Raw genomic sequence first — 15010 nt, forward strand, 5'->3', positions numbered from 1 at the left:
CTGGAATGTCCTCTAGACTTCCCTGTGTTCCTCAGAGTGCTCAGAGTTCAGAAGCTGGGTGCATTCTGCACAGACACTGGGGTTTGATTGCTGATCTCTCCCGGTGCTCTCAGCTCCACTTGGGAAAAGAAAGGAGAAGGAGGAAGAGGAGGAGGGAGAGTGCCTTGAATCATTCAGCAGTGATTTTCTAATTGGTTACCTGCTCTGATGGCACCAGATCAGCCCCTGCACCTCAGACAGGTTCCAGTGGCAGTGAAGTGTTTGGGGATAATGTCAGATGGAAACCTCTGCTGGGATGAGGTCACAGCAGGGGTGATGGAGAATTCATCCTGGGGTCTGGAGAATCTGGACATCTCTAGGAGCAAAAATGCATCTGAGCTCCTTCCATCACTCAGGAAATAGGTCTCTCAAAGTTCAGTTCCTTATTTTTTTATTATATTGAGTTCTGGGCTTTTCCCTTTACAACATAGCAGCCACCCTTATGTTTGTGATTACAAAACAGCCTAGAGATAAAGCAAAGTGAAAAAGGTACAGAAGGACTGAGGAAACACTCAGGTTGGAAGCAAGAGTTTTAAAGCTATAGCAATATTAAAATTGAGAGAGAAGTTACATTATGCAAAGTATTAGTGGTAAGTATTGAATTTAAACATGAAACAGCATATCTGTAAAGCACAGTACTTCTATCAGTGGAACATAATTATGTTAGGTAGTTTAATTTGTAAAATGTTGTACAGGAGTTTTAGTTTCAGAGCATTTTTGTTGTTGTTATAAATAAAAAAGCACCTGATGCTATAATTCCTTCACAGTCAAACTCTTGGTATCTTTAGAGGAGGCTTCAGGTCTGACAGGAAGCAATTATCATTTTAGTTTTAATCTTTAATTTCCTCCTCAACTGGAGGAGGCTATGTTAGCCTAATACCTGAAGCAGTTTTTGTTAATAGGTATTTAGTGCAGCAGAAGCTCAAGATCTTTTTGATGTTTTCAAGTAATTGGGTAATAACCAAGTGTGAGGGTTTTAATCTGAAATCATCTGGGGTGGATTTTTTTATTATTAGTAGCAGCGGTAGTATTGCATGATGATGCAATTTGAGATGATTGCTTTGAGAACCCCCCAGCCTGTGGTTCTGTCTGTGGGTGTGTGTGCAGTGATGTGAATTCACTGTGCTGCAGCTCTGCACCTTTCTGATTTATTGCGCCGCTTTTCAGCACCCTTAAAATCACCCATCCCGTTTGTCCCCCCTCTCCTCTCTCTATTCCCTGAAGGTTATGTTGCCATGGGAGCTGTCCTGCCCTCCTTCTGGGGCCAGCAGCCCCTTGTCCAGCAGCAGTTGGCCATGGGTGCCCAGCCTCCAGTCGCTCAGGTGATGCAGGGGGGACAGCCCATCGCGTGGGGCCAGCCCGGCATCTTCCCTCCCACCCAGCAGCCGTGGCCACCCGTGGCTGGCCAGTTCCAGCCCGCTGCCTTCATGCCAACACAAACTGTTTTGCCTTTACAAGCAGCCATGTTTCAAGGTACCATTGCTCCTATAGCCACCGTCCCCCCCACGAGCGATTCCAACAGATCGAGTCCGCAGACAGACAGGCCCAGGCAGAAAATGGGAAAAGAAATGTTCAAAGATTTCCAGATGGCTCAGCCTCCACCAGTGCCATCAAGAAAACCAGATCAGCCTTCCCTCAGTTGTACCTCAGAGGCCTTCTCAAGTTACTTTAACAAAGTTGGGATGGCACAGGAAGCAGATGATTGTGATGACTTCGACATCTCTCAGTTAAATTTGACTCCTGTGACTTCCACGACACCATCTACGAATTCACGTGAGTGTTGATGTGCTCTCAGCCATCCCTTTCCTGAGACATGGCTGCTCCTCAAAGCTCTTCTGTCTCTTCTTAAATTCCCACCCAGATACTGAAAACCTCCATGCATGCTCTGGCTTAAGAAATGTGTTCCAGCCATGAAGGGAAATATCAGAGAGGAATTTCAGAGGTCATAGAAATGAACAGCCCAGATAGCTACAGTCTGAAATTTAATTTCTAAAACAGTAGTATTTGTATTGTGATGGGAACATGGAAGCTGGTTGGAAGAAGCCCATGGCATTCAACCTAACAATTGGTTTCACTTATGTCTCATCCATACTTTGCAGAAATTAGGGGATGGGTATTTATTTTATTAGCTTGACATACTGGACACATGGGGAACTTCATTGAAGAGCTGTAAAATAAGCTTATGATGTTCATAGCATGGTGTGGGGGATTTGCAGACTGCTGAAAAGAGGAATTCAAGAGATTCACCAGGGGCCAGTCAGAGACCTTTTTCACTTACCTGCCACAGAGCAGGTGACTCACACATTCCTAATGTAATGTGGTGGTGTCTCCCAGGTTCATAAAGGCATAGGCCAGATGCAGCCAAACTTAATTTGGGAGTTGCCAAATGAAATCAAACACATGGGATTGATAATGACAACTGTGACCTCCTGCAGCTCCTGGTTAGAGAATGATTCTCATGGGTGGTGAAAGTTGAAGGATGTAAAAGCATGAACAAATTCTGTGCTGAATTGTCTTTTTGAAGAAATCAACAGAATAATTGTTGCTGTTGCCTTAATCCTTGTTTAGCTCCAACCCCTGCACCCAGACAGAGTTCTCCATCAAAATCATCAGCATCCCATACGAGTGACCCTGCTGCAGATGACCTCTTTGAAGAGGGGTTTGAAAGCCCAAGCAAAAGTGAGGAGCCAGAGGCTGTGAGTAGCAACAAGGTTTCTAAATCCTCACTGTCTCCTTTTTAGCTAGAAAAGTTAATAGCTGATTAAATGTTGTTCTGTAGTGTCAGAAATAATTTTTTCCAGTAGAGTTGGGTGGTGCTTATGAGGGAGCTGCAGCCAGAATTCCTGTCCTGCTTTGGGTTTGAGAGCTGGTAGCACAACATTTCTGCTGATGTGCACTGACACTGCATACAAGGAGCCAAACTCAGAGTTGATATGTAAGGCTGTACATGTTAGCTGTGTCCAATGTCCTCTTCTGCACACCAGCAGTCACTTTACTCCTGGTAAGGAAGTTTGGGGTAAAACAACAAACGTGCTGAGGCTGCAGAGAAAGATGTGAGATTTTGTGTGTTAAATGGTTGATGTTGTCCTGCACATTCTTGCATCCCAGTTGCTTGCCTAGCTACGTTCCTCAGTGTTCTGGCCCTCAGTATGTGATTTCTTTGCCTTTATGGACCAAAGCAAGAAATGTTATCCAAGCAATGACTGTAAATCACCAAGTGTCTTAGGGAGGGAGGAGCCCAAGTGAGCCAAAGGCAAGAGGGGTCAGTACAACAAAAAATGCAAAATAACCCAAGCTTGGACTCTTTCTGTTTCACATGGCTTTCAGGGCCTTTTGCAGTTCTGCTCCAGTGCCTTCTGAAGTCTGTGGCAGCTCCTGCCTGGGCTCCAGCAGGAACTGGTGAGGTCCTTTGGTGCCTGCAGCAGCTGTAGGAAACCTCTGCAGCTTTGGAGAGCGGGTCAGCAGCGAGCCCTCACTCTGCTTTTCATGAGATAGGATGTACTTGTTATGCCCACAGCATGAAAATAACCTCCTGTTGACTTTTCACTTTCTACTGTTGAGAAAAAAAGGTGTTATGTTCTTGTATTCTAGCCTGATGGGTCTCAGGCCTCCTCCAACAGTGATCCCTTTGGTGAGCCAGCTGGTGATACTATAAGTCCACAGGTCGGTAGCTAGATAGCACAGGTTGGGGTAGGTATCTGTCCTTTTTTTCTCTACACCTCAAGGTGTTCACTTGCTCTTCCACCAGTGCCTGCCATTGCTGTCATGGATGCATGGTTTATTTTTCCCCCCCCCTTTTCATCTCTTCTGTTTTGCCTCTCCATTCTCCACAGTATATTCCTCATGCTTGGTGGTCTGCATGGCTTTTGCCATTCACTGAGTGTTGCAGCTTATGCAAATATGTGTGTTTCAGCTGCCTGCATGCTTTAAAGAAATGTAGACTTATTTTATTTTGTGTTCAAGTTCTGAGGGCAAATAGGGAAACTGAGCCATTACTAACAATATATTAGGCAGAGGGTTTTTTTTTTAATCAAAGCCACCCTGGCCTTCAGTCAGATGTAACATATTAAATGGAATAAGACATCTTACCCATAGACATAACAATCATTAAATAAAATTATGTAATGATACGTGAATTACTCTACCCTAAATCAATGGGATAATCAGCAGAAGAAGCACGTTTATTATCTGCATGTAAAAAATATTGAAATGGGTTTGTGTATTTTTATCTCCAACTGCAAATTAAAAACATCTGAAAATTATCATCATTCATATTACCATTGGCATACTGATGTTTTAAAAATTATTCATCAATGTAAGTCATTTAAACCCAGACAGAAGGGAAAGATGATCTTTTCATCTTTTGTGTTACAGAACACGTAGAAAATGTGGCTGCCTGTGAATGTTCTGTGATTTGTTTCAGTACAGTAAATATATTTTGCCAAAAAAAACAGTGAAGCTACAAAGTTTCATGAGTGCTGAGCGTTGTTACTCCATCCAAACACTCTCTAGTGTTGCTGTTTGAAGAATATGTTTCATTATCTTCTCCCCGTCTGCCACTCCTGTTTGGTGTTGCCCAAATACACGATCTGATGTGGTTTCTGTGCTCCAGCACAGAGCTCCTGGAGCAAATCCAGAGCAGTGGGAGAACCCTTCCCATTTTTGTGCAGAAATCCCACTGGGTTTGCCAGTGACTTAGGCATCCTCAGTTTAGTTTGAACTCAAAATTAATAGTTTCGTTAGGAGTCAGTTTGCTTTGTGCATTAAATATTATTAAAAAAAAAAAAAAACAACCTTATAGTAAATTAGCTTTGATCCATTTGGGAATAATGAGGTTCTCTCTTAATAATATGTGGTGCTGTGAGAGGGCATCTCCCCCTTCTGCAGCTTCACCCATGCTCAGCTCCTGCAGCATTAAGCTTTGTGTCTCCTTGAGTCCAGAAGTGACAGTGTGAGGAGAAAGTCAAGCTGCTCCAGCAAGAACATTCATTATTTACTCCAGTGAGAGCTGCTGCTGCAGATGGATGGTGCCACATGATAATTTGGCTGTGCCTTTGCCTGACCTTGGCCAGCACTGACATCCCAAGCTATCCAAGCTTCAGACAACTCCAAGTGCTCTTCCCTCTATCATGAAAGAGGATTTGCCCTTTATCTGAGTCCCACACTCTGGAAACCCACATACATCTGTTTATTATGGTTTATCACAGTCAGGGTGGTTCTGAAATTCAGAGCTACCAGGACAGTGTATTACCAATGACTGCATATGGTTTTGCTGCATTTTTCCTTAATCCCTGCAGAGCCTCACATCAAATATGTATAATTCTCCTAAATACATTCTGGGAAATGTTAACTAACGTTCCTGATTATGGTATTACAGTAATTCCTAAAAGCTGTAGGCAGGAACAGGAAGCTGAACAAAAAAGAAAGCCTCTCTCCAGTGAAGTTCCACTAATATCATTTTGCCTGTGTGCAGAGCCATTCAGCAGCAGTCTGTAGGAAATCCACTTCCCAAAGCCAGCCCATCTAATTCTGAAGCCTGGTGTCGTCAGAGCAACGGGAAGTCTAATCTCCATGGAAAATTATCAATTCAGGACTTACTGTGGAGTTGTGTATTGAGCTCTGCATTGGAGACAAACTTAATGGGGAGAAGCATGTCGTGCAAAAGAATCACAGTCTGCATAAAAGCCACTTTTGTGGCTTAGATGGGAGATTACTTTGCTTTTTAGAGCGTGGTTCTTACCCCAAGAACAGCACAGTAACAGCTCAGCTGAATGGACCTCTCAGGAGCAGAGCATTGTGTGCAGAAATGTCAAACCTGTCTGCTCCCAGCAGCTCTGAGATCAGCTCTGCCCATACCATATCTTTATTTATCTTGATGTATTCAGAATATCCACCTGCCTGGTTGTTTGTTTTTTGTACCCTGATCTTTCAAGGTACCACAGCAATTTGGTTTCTTCATTCCTTCTGATACTCTATATTATCATCTAGTTATTATCTTATTTTCTCCAATTTTTCCTCGCTTCCTTTTGCAACTTTCAACTTCAGCTCTCAAAATCCTCATCCTTCCAGCAGTTGTTCTAGAAGTCACCCTTTCAGAAACAGCTATGAGCTCTTAGTAGGTAAATGTGGCATTTTATGGATACATTGCATTTTTGTCCCTCTCTGGGTTGAAGATAAGAAGCAGAAAGGCCCAACTTCCACAGGTGAAATAAGATTAACTCTTTGCAGAGCTGTTCATTGTATTTGGCTGTTCCCCTTTGTTCATGCGTGGCATTGAGGATGGATAGTGATTTTGCAGAAGAGGTGAAGAGAATACAGAATGACTGCCATCTTCAGATTATTTATGTTTAATCCCTAATGCTATATTTAGATTATGTGGAAAGTAGCTGTGGTGAAAGGAGAGAGAGGGAAAGAACTGTTTCATAGCTGTGATCCTACCAAATGTCTTAAACATTTCTTATTGTTGACATTTTACATTAAAGCAGGAAGTTTGAACAGAGGAACAAACACAGCTCTATTGAGCTGCTGCCCAGCTCAAAACTTGCACTGGCAATCATTCATGAGAGATTCTCAAGAAACCTTCAAAACATTTGTGGCTAGAGCCTATCTCCCCTGAAAAAATAAAAAGGTTCAGTTGTTCTGAGAAATGTGTGCAGACAATTAGGAGCCCTCAAAATGTGTCACACCCTTCATGATGCCATCAGCACTGTCAGGAGAGCAGCAGTTTGTTAGAATATTTGTCTATCAGCTTTTGGTGCTGCTTTGGTGGCCCACTGCCATCATCCATCTTGGAGCAAGTGCTGTGCTTGGTGATAAATGCTCCTAAAATTCTTAGTCAGCTCCGGGATGAGCTGCTGTAACTTTTATTTGGGCTGGTTTTAGGAAGTGGAGAAAAAACAGCAATTTATGGACAAAGCCTTGGGTTACCTGGGAGCTCAGTGAGCCTCAGGAGGCAATACCAAGCTCATTCTGCATCCTTCTCTTACTTCTGCCCCTTTTCTGTTGCACCAGGACTCCAAACAGGCTCAAGAAACTACAGGCTGTATTTGCAGGGGCTGTTCCAGGCTTTCACCTGGCTCAGCAGGAACTGGGTAAAGTCCAAAGAGAAATTCCTAATTACAGGTGACCTGTTCTTGCTGTAGGCTCTAAAGCTGTCAAGCTAAGTGCTTAAGCTAAGGACACAGCACTGGGAACCTGAGAGAAGTAGTGCTGTGTCTTTGGAAGGGGATCACAGGTTTGGAAGTCCTGCTTCACTCCAGAGAAATGCCAAAATTAACATTTCAAGTGTCCTACTCGGTCATTCCTATTTCCCAGGAAATATGGAGGGGCATGACCAGAGAAATTCAGCTGCTCTGTGAACAGGGGCATCCTGCAGGTTGGCTTTAATCTCTGCCAAGCTGTCCATTTTCATGTGGCCAGCTCATACAGGGGCTTCTCACCTCTTCAGTGTCACCAAGCCCACCTGAGGTCACTTTGTACCCTTCCCTTTCTCTAAACAAGAGACAGCATTCACTGCAGCTTGTCTAGAGCTGTGTTCTTGCTGCTTTGCAACCCAACAATTCAATTTAGGGACAAGCTCTCCTCCCTTCCTCTGTCATGAGGTCATTTAAAAGTTCCCTGTCTTCTACATGACAAATGATTTTAAAAATCTACTTGTGAAAATTTAGCATCTTTGAGACTTCTGAACAATTTGATTCAAATTTGCCATTAAGTTCAATTGTTACGAAGGAGAATTGACAAGTATGTAGATGGAAAGATATGAGAATGACAGATCTGTAGACAGATATAATTGTGTGGCTACTGTTTTGGGAGAGGGGCCCAGAAATAATCAGTGTTTCTTGGCTGCAGTTCATTTTTATATCAGGACCAAGATATGGAGCAGGTTCATCTTTCTGAGTAGTTGTCATTGCTTTTTCATTTCATGGGTGTGCAGCATCCATCTTGCTACTAAAATGGCTGAGAATTTAGAGTACTTGTAATATTTGTGACTAGGAAATATTCCTAGGTATGTTTATGGTAAGATCAGAGGGACCCTCCAGACAGAATCCTGAACTAGAAGGTTGCTGTATTTATGCTGCTAATGGAGGCTGTAAGAAAAATAACCAAATATCAGTAGATGATAATAAATAATAAATAAAAACTGGCTGTCAGTTGGGCAATAGGAATGACCTGTCTTATCACCAAAGATATTTAATTTCAACCCCGCTTGCCAACTTTACTCTGTCCTATTTTGCCTACGGGTCAGCATGCAAAAATCCAGAGAAGGTGCTTCACACTCCCACCCCCTTCACTTGCTTCCCCAGCACAAGATGCTCATTTTGTGTGGCTCTCCAGCACACTTATTTCATGAAACTCTTGCTCATTTGAGCCTGCCCTTTCTGATCAGTCAGCCAGGAGTAAAAGTGGCTGTAAAGGGCACAGAAATCTGTGTGGGTCTCATCTCCACAGCTGAGAGCATCTTGCCTGCAGCTCTGCACAGAGCAGGTGCCTCACAGTGATCAAAGGGCTGCCAGGGTGAAAATAGTTCCTTCCTAACCCACAGTTATGTTTTGTTAGTGAGTTCACCCCTGAGTAGGTGCTGAGTTGTTCAGGAGATGCTCTCCAGTGATTAGTTCTGCTGGGGAGCAGGTTTTAATATCTTCATTTGGGATGCAGATTTACTTCTACCATTTGCACAATGTTGTTCTAATGTTGCCTCACATAGTAGTGGACTGCTCCAGAAATGGTATTTGCTGCTGTCTTGTCTCCCTTAAAATGGGATGGATAAAGTGATTTGCAGCATGAAGTATTTCTGGAATGCAGCAGCCAAAAAAAAGAAAAAAAAGAAAAGTGCTTCCAGTTCTTGTCTTGGTTTCTCCCTGTGGTTGATGAAAGCACATCAGAAGTGATTCTGGGCCAGTTCAGCAAGGAAAACAATGTAAGATTTGAGGGGTTTATGCGAATTAGAAGCTTTGTCTGCTATTTTATTTGTTCCTCTCTTTTTGTTCTGACAAAGACCAGTTCTTTCCTTTCCTTCCCTTCCCTCTGCATCTGTTCCTAATGCAGTAGTAAAAGGCAGAAAATGCTGGTGAGATGCTGTGAGAAAAGTTAATGCTCACCTGCCTTTTCATAACTTGCCCTGTGACTTTTTTGTGGATTATGTAAAGAAAAGAAAGGGAGAGGGGGGTTATTTCTGCTTTCAAGACCCTTCAAAATAGTGCCTGGCACTGTGAAAGGAACTGTCCATGAGGTCAGCAGCACTCAACTCTGCTTTTGCCTTTTTCCTGTTCTTTTCTGTTCTCTTTTGCACTCTTGAGTATCAATATTTTACAGACACCATTGCATTGTTGGGCTAAAAGCTTGAACTGGCTCAAAACAATACTAGAAAACAAATCTCAGGCACTGACCAAAACCCTTTGACTGGGAAGACTGCACACAATTACTGCAATTAATTTCTTGTTTAGGCATCTGAAGGGAGAAATCAACTGAAAGGAAGAAGTAAAATCACACTTTTCATGCAAAATGCTCTGGTCTGCTGGAAAAGAAATTATTCAAATCAGCGAGAAATGCAGGCCTTTGCATTTCAGGTGTTTGTACAGATAAATCTTGGGTATGAATCAAAGTTTCTCACTGTAAAGGCTGTCTCATGCTTGTTGGAAGTGCTGCTGATGATGAGCAGCTCCTCCTCCTCCTCCTCTTCAAGGGTTTGGACTCCAATGGCACCTTAGGACACCTGTTACTTCAGCTCATCTGCATATCTGAAGGATATTTGAGGACAGCTCTAACAAGCAGACTTGACATTTTGAAAAGCTCTTTTTTTTCCCTGAAGGCATTTTAAAAACTGACATCTTTTGTTCCAAAGGGATGTTCTCCCTCCCTCTCCTTTTCTTCTCCTCCTTCCTTTTCACTTCCCTTTGCAATGACCTTAGGTTCAGCAACTGCCTGAAGAATGGCCTGGTGTGTGTCAGGTTCACACATTAATTAGTACAGATTTTCTCTGAACTAGCTGTGATAGATCATTCTGCCAGCTTCAAGCCTGCACGTGGAAATTGGCATAGGTAGACTTAACTCACAGTGTGTGAAAAGCAGTTATTTACTCTCAGTCATCTCCTTTGATTACCTTCAGTTTTTCAAGGTCACAAAATGTATTTGCTTCTTGCTGGGGATATTTCCAGCAGCATTTATTTAATCATTCCAGAGGGTTTTCTCTCTCTCACAGTGCTTGTAGCATACTCAAGGCTCTGTGTGGGCAGGGGGTGTCTGCAAGCTCCAGAAATCCAGCAGTTTTGGGGAATAAGAGACAACCTTGCTTTGCATAGAGGAAACAGGTCATAATTTGGATTTGTTGTGTTCCTGCACTCTAAGGCAGGACAGGGCACTGGGATGGGGCAGACCCTGTGGATCCACCTGTTCTCCTCATCCCCAGCATCATTTTGACAAACTGTGATTAAATTCTGTGCCAGCCTTGGCAGGCCTGTCTGTGCTCCTCAGCCCAGTGAATTTCAAACCTTCTGAAGGTTTTTTTGCTCAAAAGTCTCCCCCAATGCTGCTGTAACACAAGTTGATTCCAACTTGGTTAAATTCAACGTGGCGTGGTATTTGAATATTTATCAAGCAGTGGAGAGTTAATGCAGTGTGGCATTAATTAGCCTTTCTGCCTGTCTTGTTCCTTTTTCAGATGTCGTTTTTAGTTTAATAAATTAGTTTCTGGAGATGGAGTGGATTCCAGGGTGCACGGATGGTTTGCTTCCCACCGCAGCGGGATGAACGCAGTGTTAAGAAAGCACAGGGTGTGTCAGCTGTGGAGCAGCAGCTGAAGAACAGGCAGCATTTCCCCCCTTCCCACATCCAGGAAATTCCCAAGAAAGTGTTTGTTAACAAGCTGACATGCTTTTCTCCCAGCTGTAACTATTGTACTAATGGTTCCACGGACTCCTCATCAAACTGCACAGGGCTGGCGCTCCTCCTTCTTCATGGGCCACTCATCTTATTGTTTTAAATCCCATCACAGCTTCATTTAGCTCAGCTTTCCATGGGGGTTTCTGCTTGCAAGTGGTTTTCTACTGAGTTGTGCAAAACCCACAGTTATGTTCTGCTGTTGTGCTGCTGGAGGGAATCTCAGCTTTGTACACAGGCTGCGATTCCAACCTCTGAACTTCCAAACATCCAGCACTTTAAATTATAATTTAATTCCTTCATATGTCCATGCCCAGCAGTGAGGGTCAGTGCATGGCCAGTGCTGGAGGAGGAGATGGATAGTAAACACTCATTTTCTGGAATAATTCCCATTTTCCTCACCACTCAACCAAGGTGCCCCAATCGCTGAAGGCAGCACAGAAAGCAAACACTTCTGTGGGTTTTGACTCAAAAGGTATCGCTGCTCCCAAGCAGATTTTACAAAAATGTTCTGAAAATACTGTCTGGAGACATCTCTGCTCATTCTATTTTTGTTATCCCCAGGAAGCAGAGCCTCTCTACGCGCAGATTAACAGACCTAAGAAATAACATTGTTACAGGCTCGTGGTGCTCCAAGACTCCAACAAACCCTACAACTGGCGAGCCTTTGGCTTCCACGCCTTCCTCCGATTGATTTTGTCTGGAAAAGGAGAGAGATTCCCCTCCTGGACTGGCTCTACGAGTGTTCCTGATGTGGTTTTTTTTTGGCAACCAATGGCAGATTCCTATGGCAGCACAAAACAAAAAAAGTCCCCCTGCTTTTCATGCCACGAGTCCCCACAAGTGGTGGGTATCCAGACTAGGAAATCTTACTCCTCGGGCTTCTTCTAAACATTTGTCACCTTCTGTGTGCCACCTATAAATAAGGAGCATCTGTATTGGGTGTTAGACATTCCTTTTTTGTTTTCTTTTCAGCAAAAAGCAGAGTCTGTATGTAGCAGTGGCATTATCATTCAGCAGCCTTTGGGGCACAAGTCGGCACTTTTTATGTCAGGGTGACATCTTTTTCATCATTATTTACATCAGGCTGATCCTGACCTTTTTTTTCCTCCTTGTAGACATATTTAAACAACAACAACAAAACACTGGTTGTGTTTTTTTTTTTTTCCTTTTTTTCCCTTTTTTTTTTTTAAATTTAAATTTTTATTTCTTACTGTGTAGTTTTGTATGAGTGACAGATCTAACAGCGAAACGCCTCCTGCAGAAACAATTCCCAACTTGAAACCACAGAACAGAACTCAGTTGTTTATCCATCCTTGACTGAAAATGTTGCCAAATGGACCTTTAAGTTCTAGCACATCATGAGGAAGAAATGCTGCTTTCTGTTGGAATACTCATGTTGTGGGTAGAGAAAGGACATTGAGTCCCACTGAGGAAAGACAAAAGAGTCAGTATTTCCTAGGAAACTCTAAGCAAAGTGCAGAAAAGGAATATTTTTATTTCTTCAGTATCTTGCTGCTGTAATGCTATGCAGACAAGTGTTTTCTTCTCTGTGTGCCATTTTTGATGAAAAAAAAAAAATAATCATTTGCCAAATAATGCTGGTATGCTTCTGGTTTAGGAGTTTGGATGAAGCGGACTTGACAAATGGGACAAGGACAGCATGGATTTTGGAATAACAAACTGACTCTGTGATTAAAATTGTTCATCTTTATCACTTTTTGTACATCAGAAAAAAATCAAATGGGATTTTTATTTTATAACTTGAAAAAAAAAAATCTTACTGTTAAACTCTTTAAATGTTTAAGGGGAAATGGCTTTAAGGAGTTCGAATGAAAATTGCCATTTTTTTTTTTTTTTGTAAATATAAATGTTATGAAAATTCTTTTACTAATGCCATTACACAGTAGAGAAGGTAGCAAGTTGCAGTGCTTGGGAGGTGTGGCAAACCCAGTTTGTGGTTCTCACATCACATATGTTTTTTCACATGCTTAACAATAATGAGCTGAAGCTCAAGTGCATTTGCCAAAAGCAGTCAGCTTGTCAGCAACTAGTGAAATTAATGGGAACACTTGATTTTTATGGTCTAGCATTATCACACAAACAGAATTCCACTTACAAGAGATCACTTTCATTGACATTCCTTTGAACCTCTGCATAAAAGTCATCCAACTGTTTACACACAGAACAAAAAGAATTTAAAACTTCCTTTTTTTACATTTATGAAGCAAAAAGTGCAGTGTTTGGGTTCATATGTTTAGCACATGATTTTCATAAAGAATCTATATATTTTTTGCCCTACAGAGAATTGTTATACAGGTCAAATGTGTTTTCCTGATGTTCCTATGCAGTTACAGTATATTGAATTTAGTGGTTTAACACTAAAAAGGAAAAAAAAAAAAAAAAAAGAAGAAAAAAAAGAAAAATAGAAAAAGGAAAAAAAGAAATCAAAGGATTAATCAGTTTTTAGGGTTATTGTGCAGATTTTGTTTTTAAATTGACACATTAGGATTTACATTTTTGTCATGATTAAAATAGGCCTGGAGTTATAAATGTTTTACTTTCTTTCATCTTTATTGTAGGCTAAAAGTGGTTTAGAAGGCAGAATAACTGGGGTGGTGATTGTTGGTATGTGCAGCCAAATCTCACAACACAATCCCATTCTTTTATTTTGAATTAGAGAAATTAGAGAAATGTGCATTGCAGAGTGTGAAGGAGAAATTAGCTGTGGATAGACCTAATGAACCTGCAGAGAGGAGAATTTTATCCCCATCCACAGTCATTTGATTCTTGTTCCTTTGTCATGTGCAAACAGCTGCATAGCAAATCTTATTTTCCCATTGGAAGATCAAGTTTTCTAACTGGAAGAGATAATTTAAGGATTGTTTCAGGATTAAAAGCAGAGGTAAAAGCATTTCTGGAGGACATGTCTGGCATAATATTTTCCTGATATTTGCACAGTGGTGCTACTTTCTTCCTCACTGGATTATCATTTTATTTTATTTTGGGTTTTTGTCCTGCACACAGAACCACAAACCCAGTTCTGGTTCATCACAGACATTGGAGGTTTGGTGTCATCAGTGCATTCCCAGTTCTGGGGTGGAACCCAGAGAAGAGGAGGAGGTTGCTGTGTCAGAGGGTGACATTGGTAGGAAGCAGATCACTCACTGTGCTGAGGTGCTGAGGGAATGAGGATTGGGGTGTCTCCCCATCACCCCAGACCTCTGTGGACACAAGCAGCTTGTGGATTGTGTGTCTCAGGATGGTCCTTGTGGCTGGGATGCTGAGCTGAGAGGCTGCAGGGCTCCTGCACTGTGCCACTTGTAGATAACTCAAATATCCAGCTTGTGCAATTGTTCAACCCCTCATCCTTCACTAGCACTAAATTCGTCACTTTAAATTTACAAACCAGGGACCCCCCACCAGCCATCCTGTTACCACCCCCCCCGTAGGTTCTTGATCTTTACCTGTCATGAAAAGATATTTTGATAGATTGTAGTCATCCAAGTGTCTGATGAAACCTTTCATCTCAATAACCTACTGGGCACCTTCTTTGCAAAAATGTTTACTCCGTGGTTTTCATTCATTTTTATTTCTGCATTCTGACACTTATTTTTTTAATAAAGATGAGAAAGATAAAATGACTGTTGCAGTACATTTCTAAACCTACTTTAACTTTACCTCAGATAACAACCATTTGTTAACATCTACGGACAAGTTATTTTTAACTTTATGTGTAACGCATTCAGCAACAACAACAGAAACAGACAAATTTTTAGAAATTTTCCATTAATTTCTGTAACACACCATGTAATACTGTTATGAATAAAAACATTAAAAAAAGGTGTCATTTCAGTAAGTTTGTTCCATAGCTCCTCTGGGATAATTCTGCCAGACTTAAAATGCAGTGTTGGTGTCTGGCACAGCCTTTATTTTTGACAGTGGAAATACCTGGGAAAGGAGAAAATCCTCAGTTTGGGGAATAACTGATTTTTAACACTAAGTGTTGCTTATCTTGCAAATGTGTAACTTGCTGATTTTAATTGCTGCCTCCACTTTTTTGACCTCTCTTTGGGTGTTTTAGGATGAGCATCCC

The 15010-nt window shown here is 41.9% G+C and overlaps 1 protein-coding gene across 11 annotated transcripts in view; it reads left to right on the top strand.

The window, feature by feature from the left end:
* The window catches only part of DAB1 (DAB adaptor protein 1), a 393755-nt gene extending 379011 nt beyond the window's left edge, over positions 1 to 14744 (top strand). For 8 of the 11 annotated variants that reach the window (XM_079313508.1, XM_079313509.1, XM_079313504.1 and 5 more), the window contains 4 exons: positions 1264 to 1812; positions 2608 to 2735; positions 3631 to 3729; positions 11479 to 14744. In XM_079313508.1, coding sequence (XP_079169634.1) covers positions 1264 to 1812; positions 2608 to 2735; positions 3631 to 3714 — 761 coding nt within the window. In that variant the 3' untranslated portion in view covers positions 3715 to 3729; positions 11479 to 14744. The remainder of the gene's footprint in view (positions 1 to 1263; positions 1813 to 2607; positions 2736 to 3630; positions 3730 to 11478) is intronic. The other 3 variants (XM_079313503.1, XM_079313512.1, XM_079313506.1) reach the window with 2 other exon arrangements.
* Positions 14745 to 15010: the final 266 nt, after the last annotated feature.

This window comes from Erithacus rubecula (assembly GCF_903797595.1).
Source record: "Erithacus rubecula genome assembly, chromosome: 10".
In the NCBI taxonomy this organism is placed as follows: Eukaryota; Metazoa; Chordata; class Aves; order Passeriformes; family Muscicapidae; genus Erithacus; species Erithacus rubecula.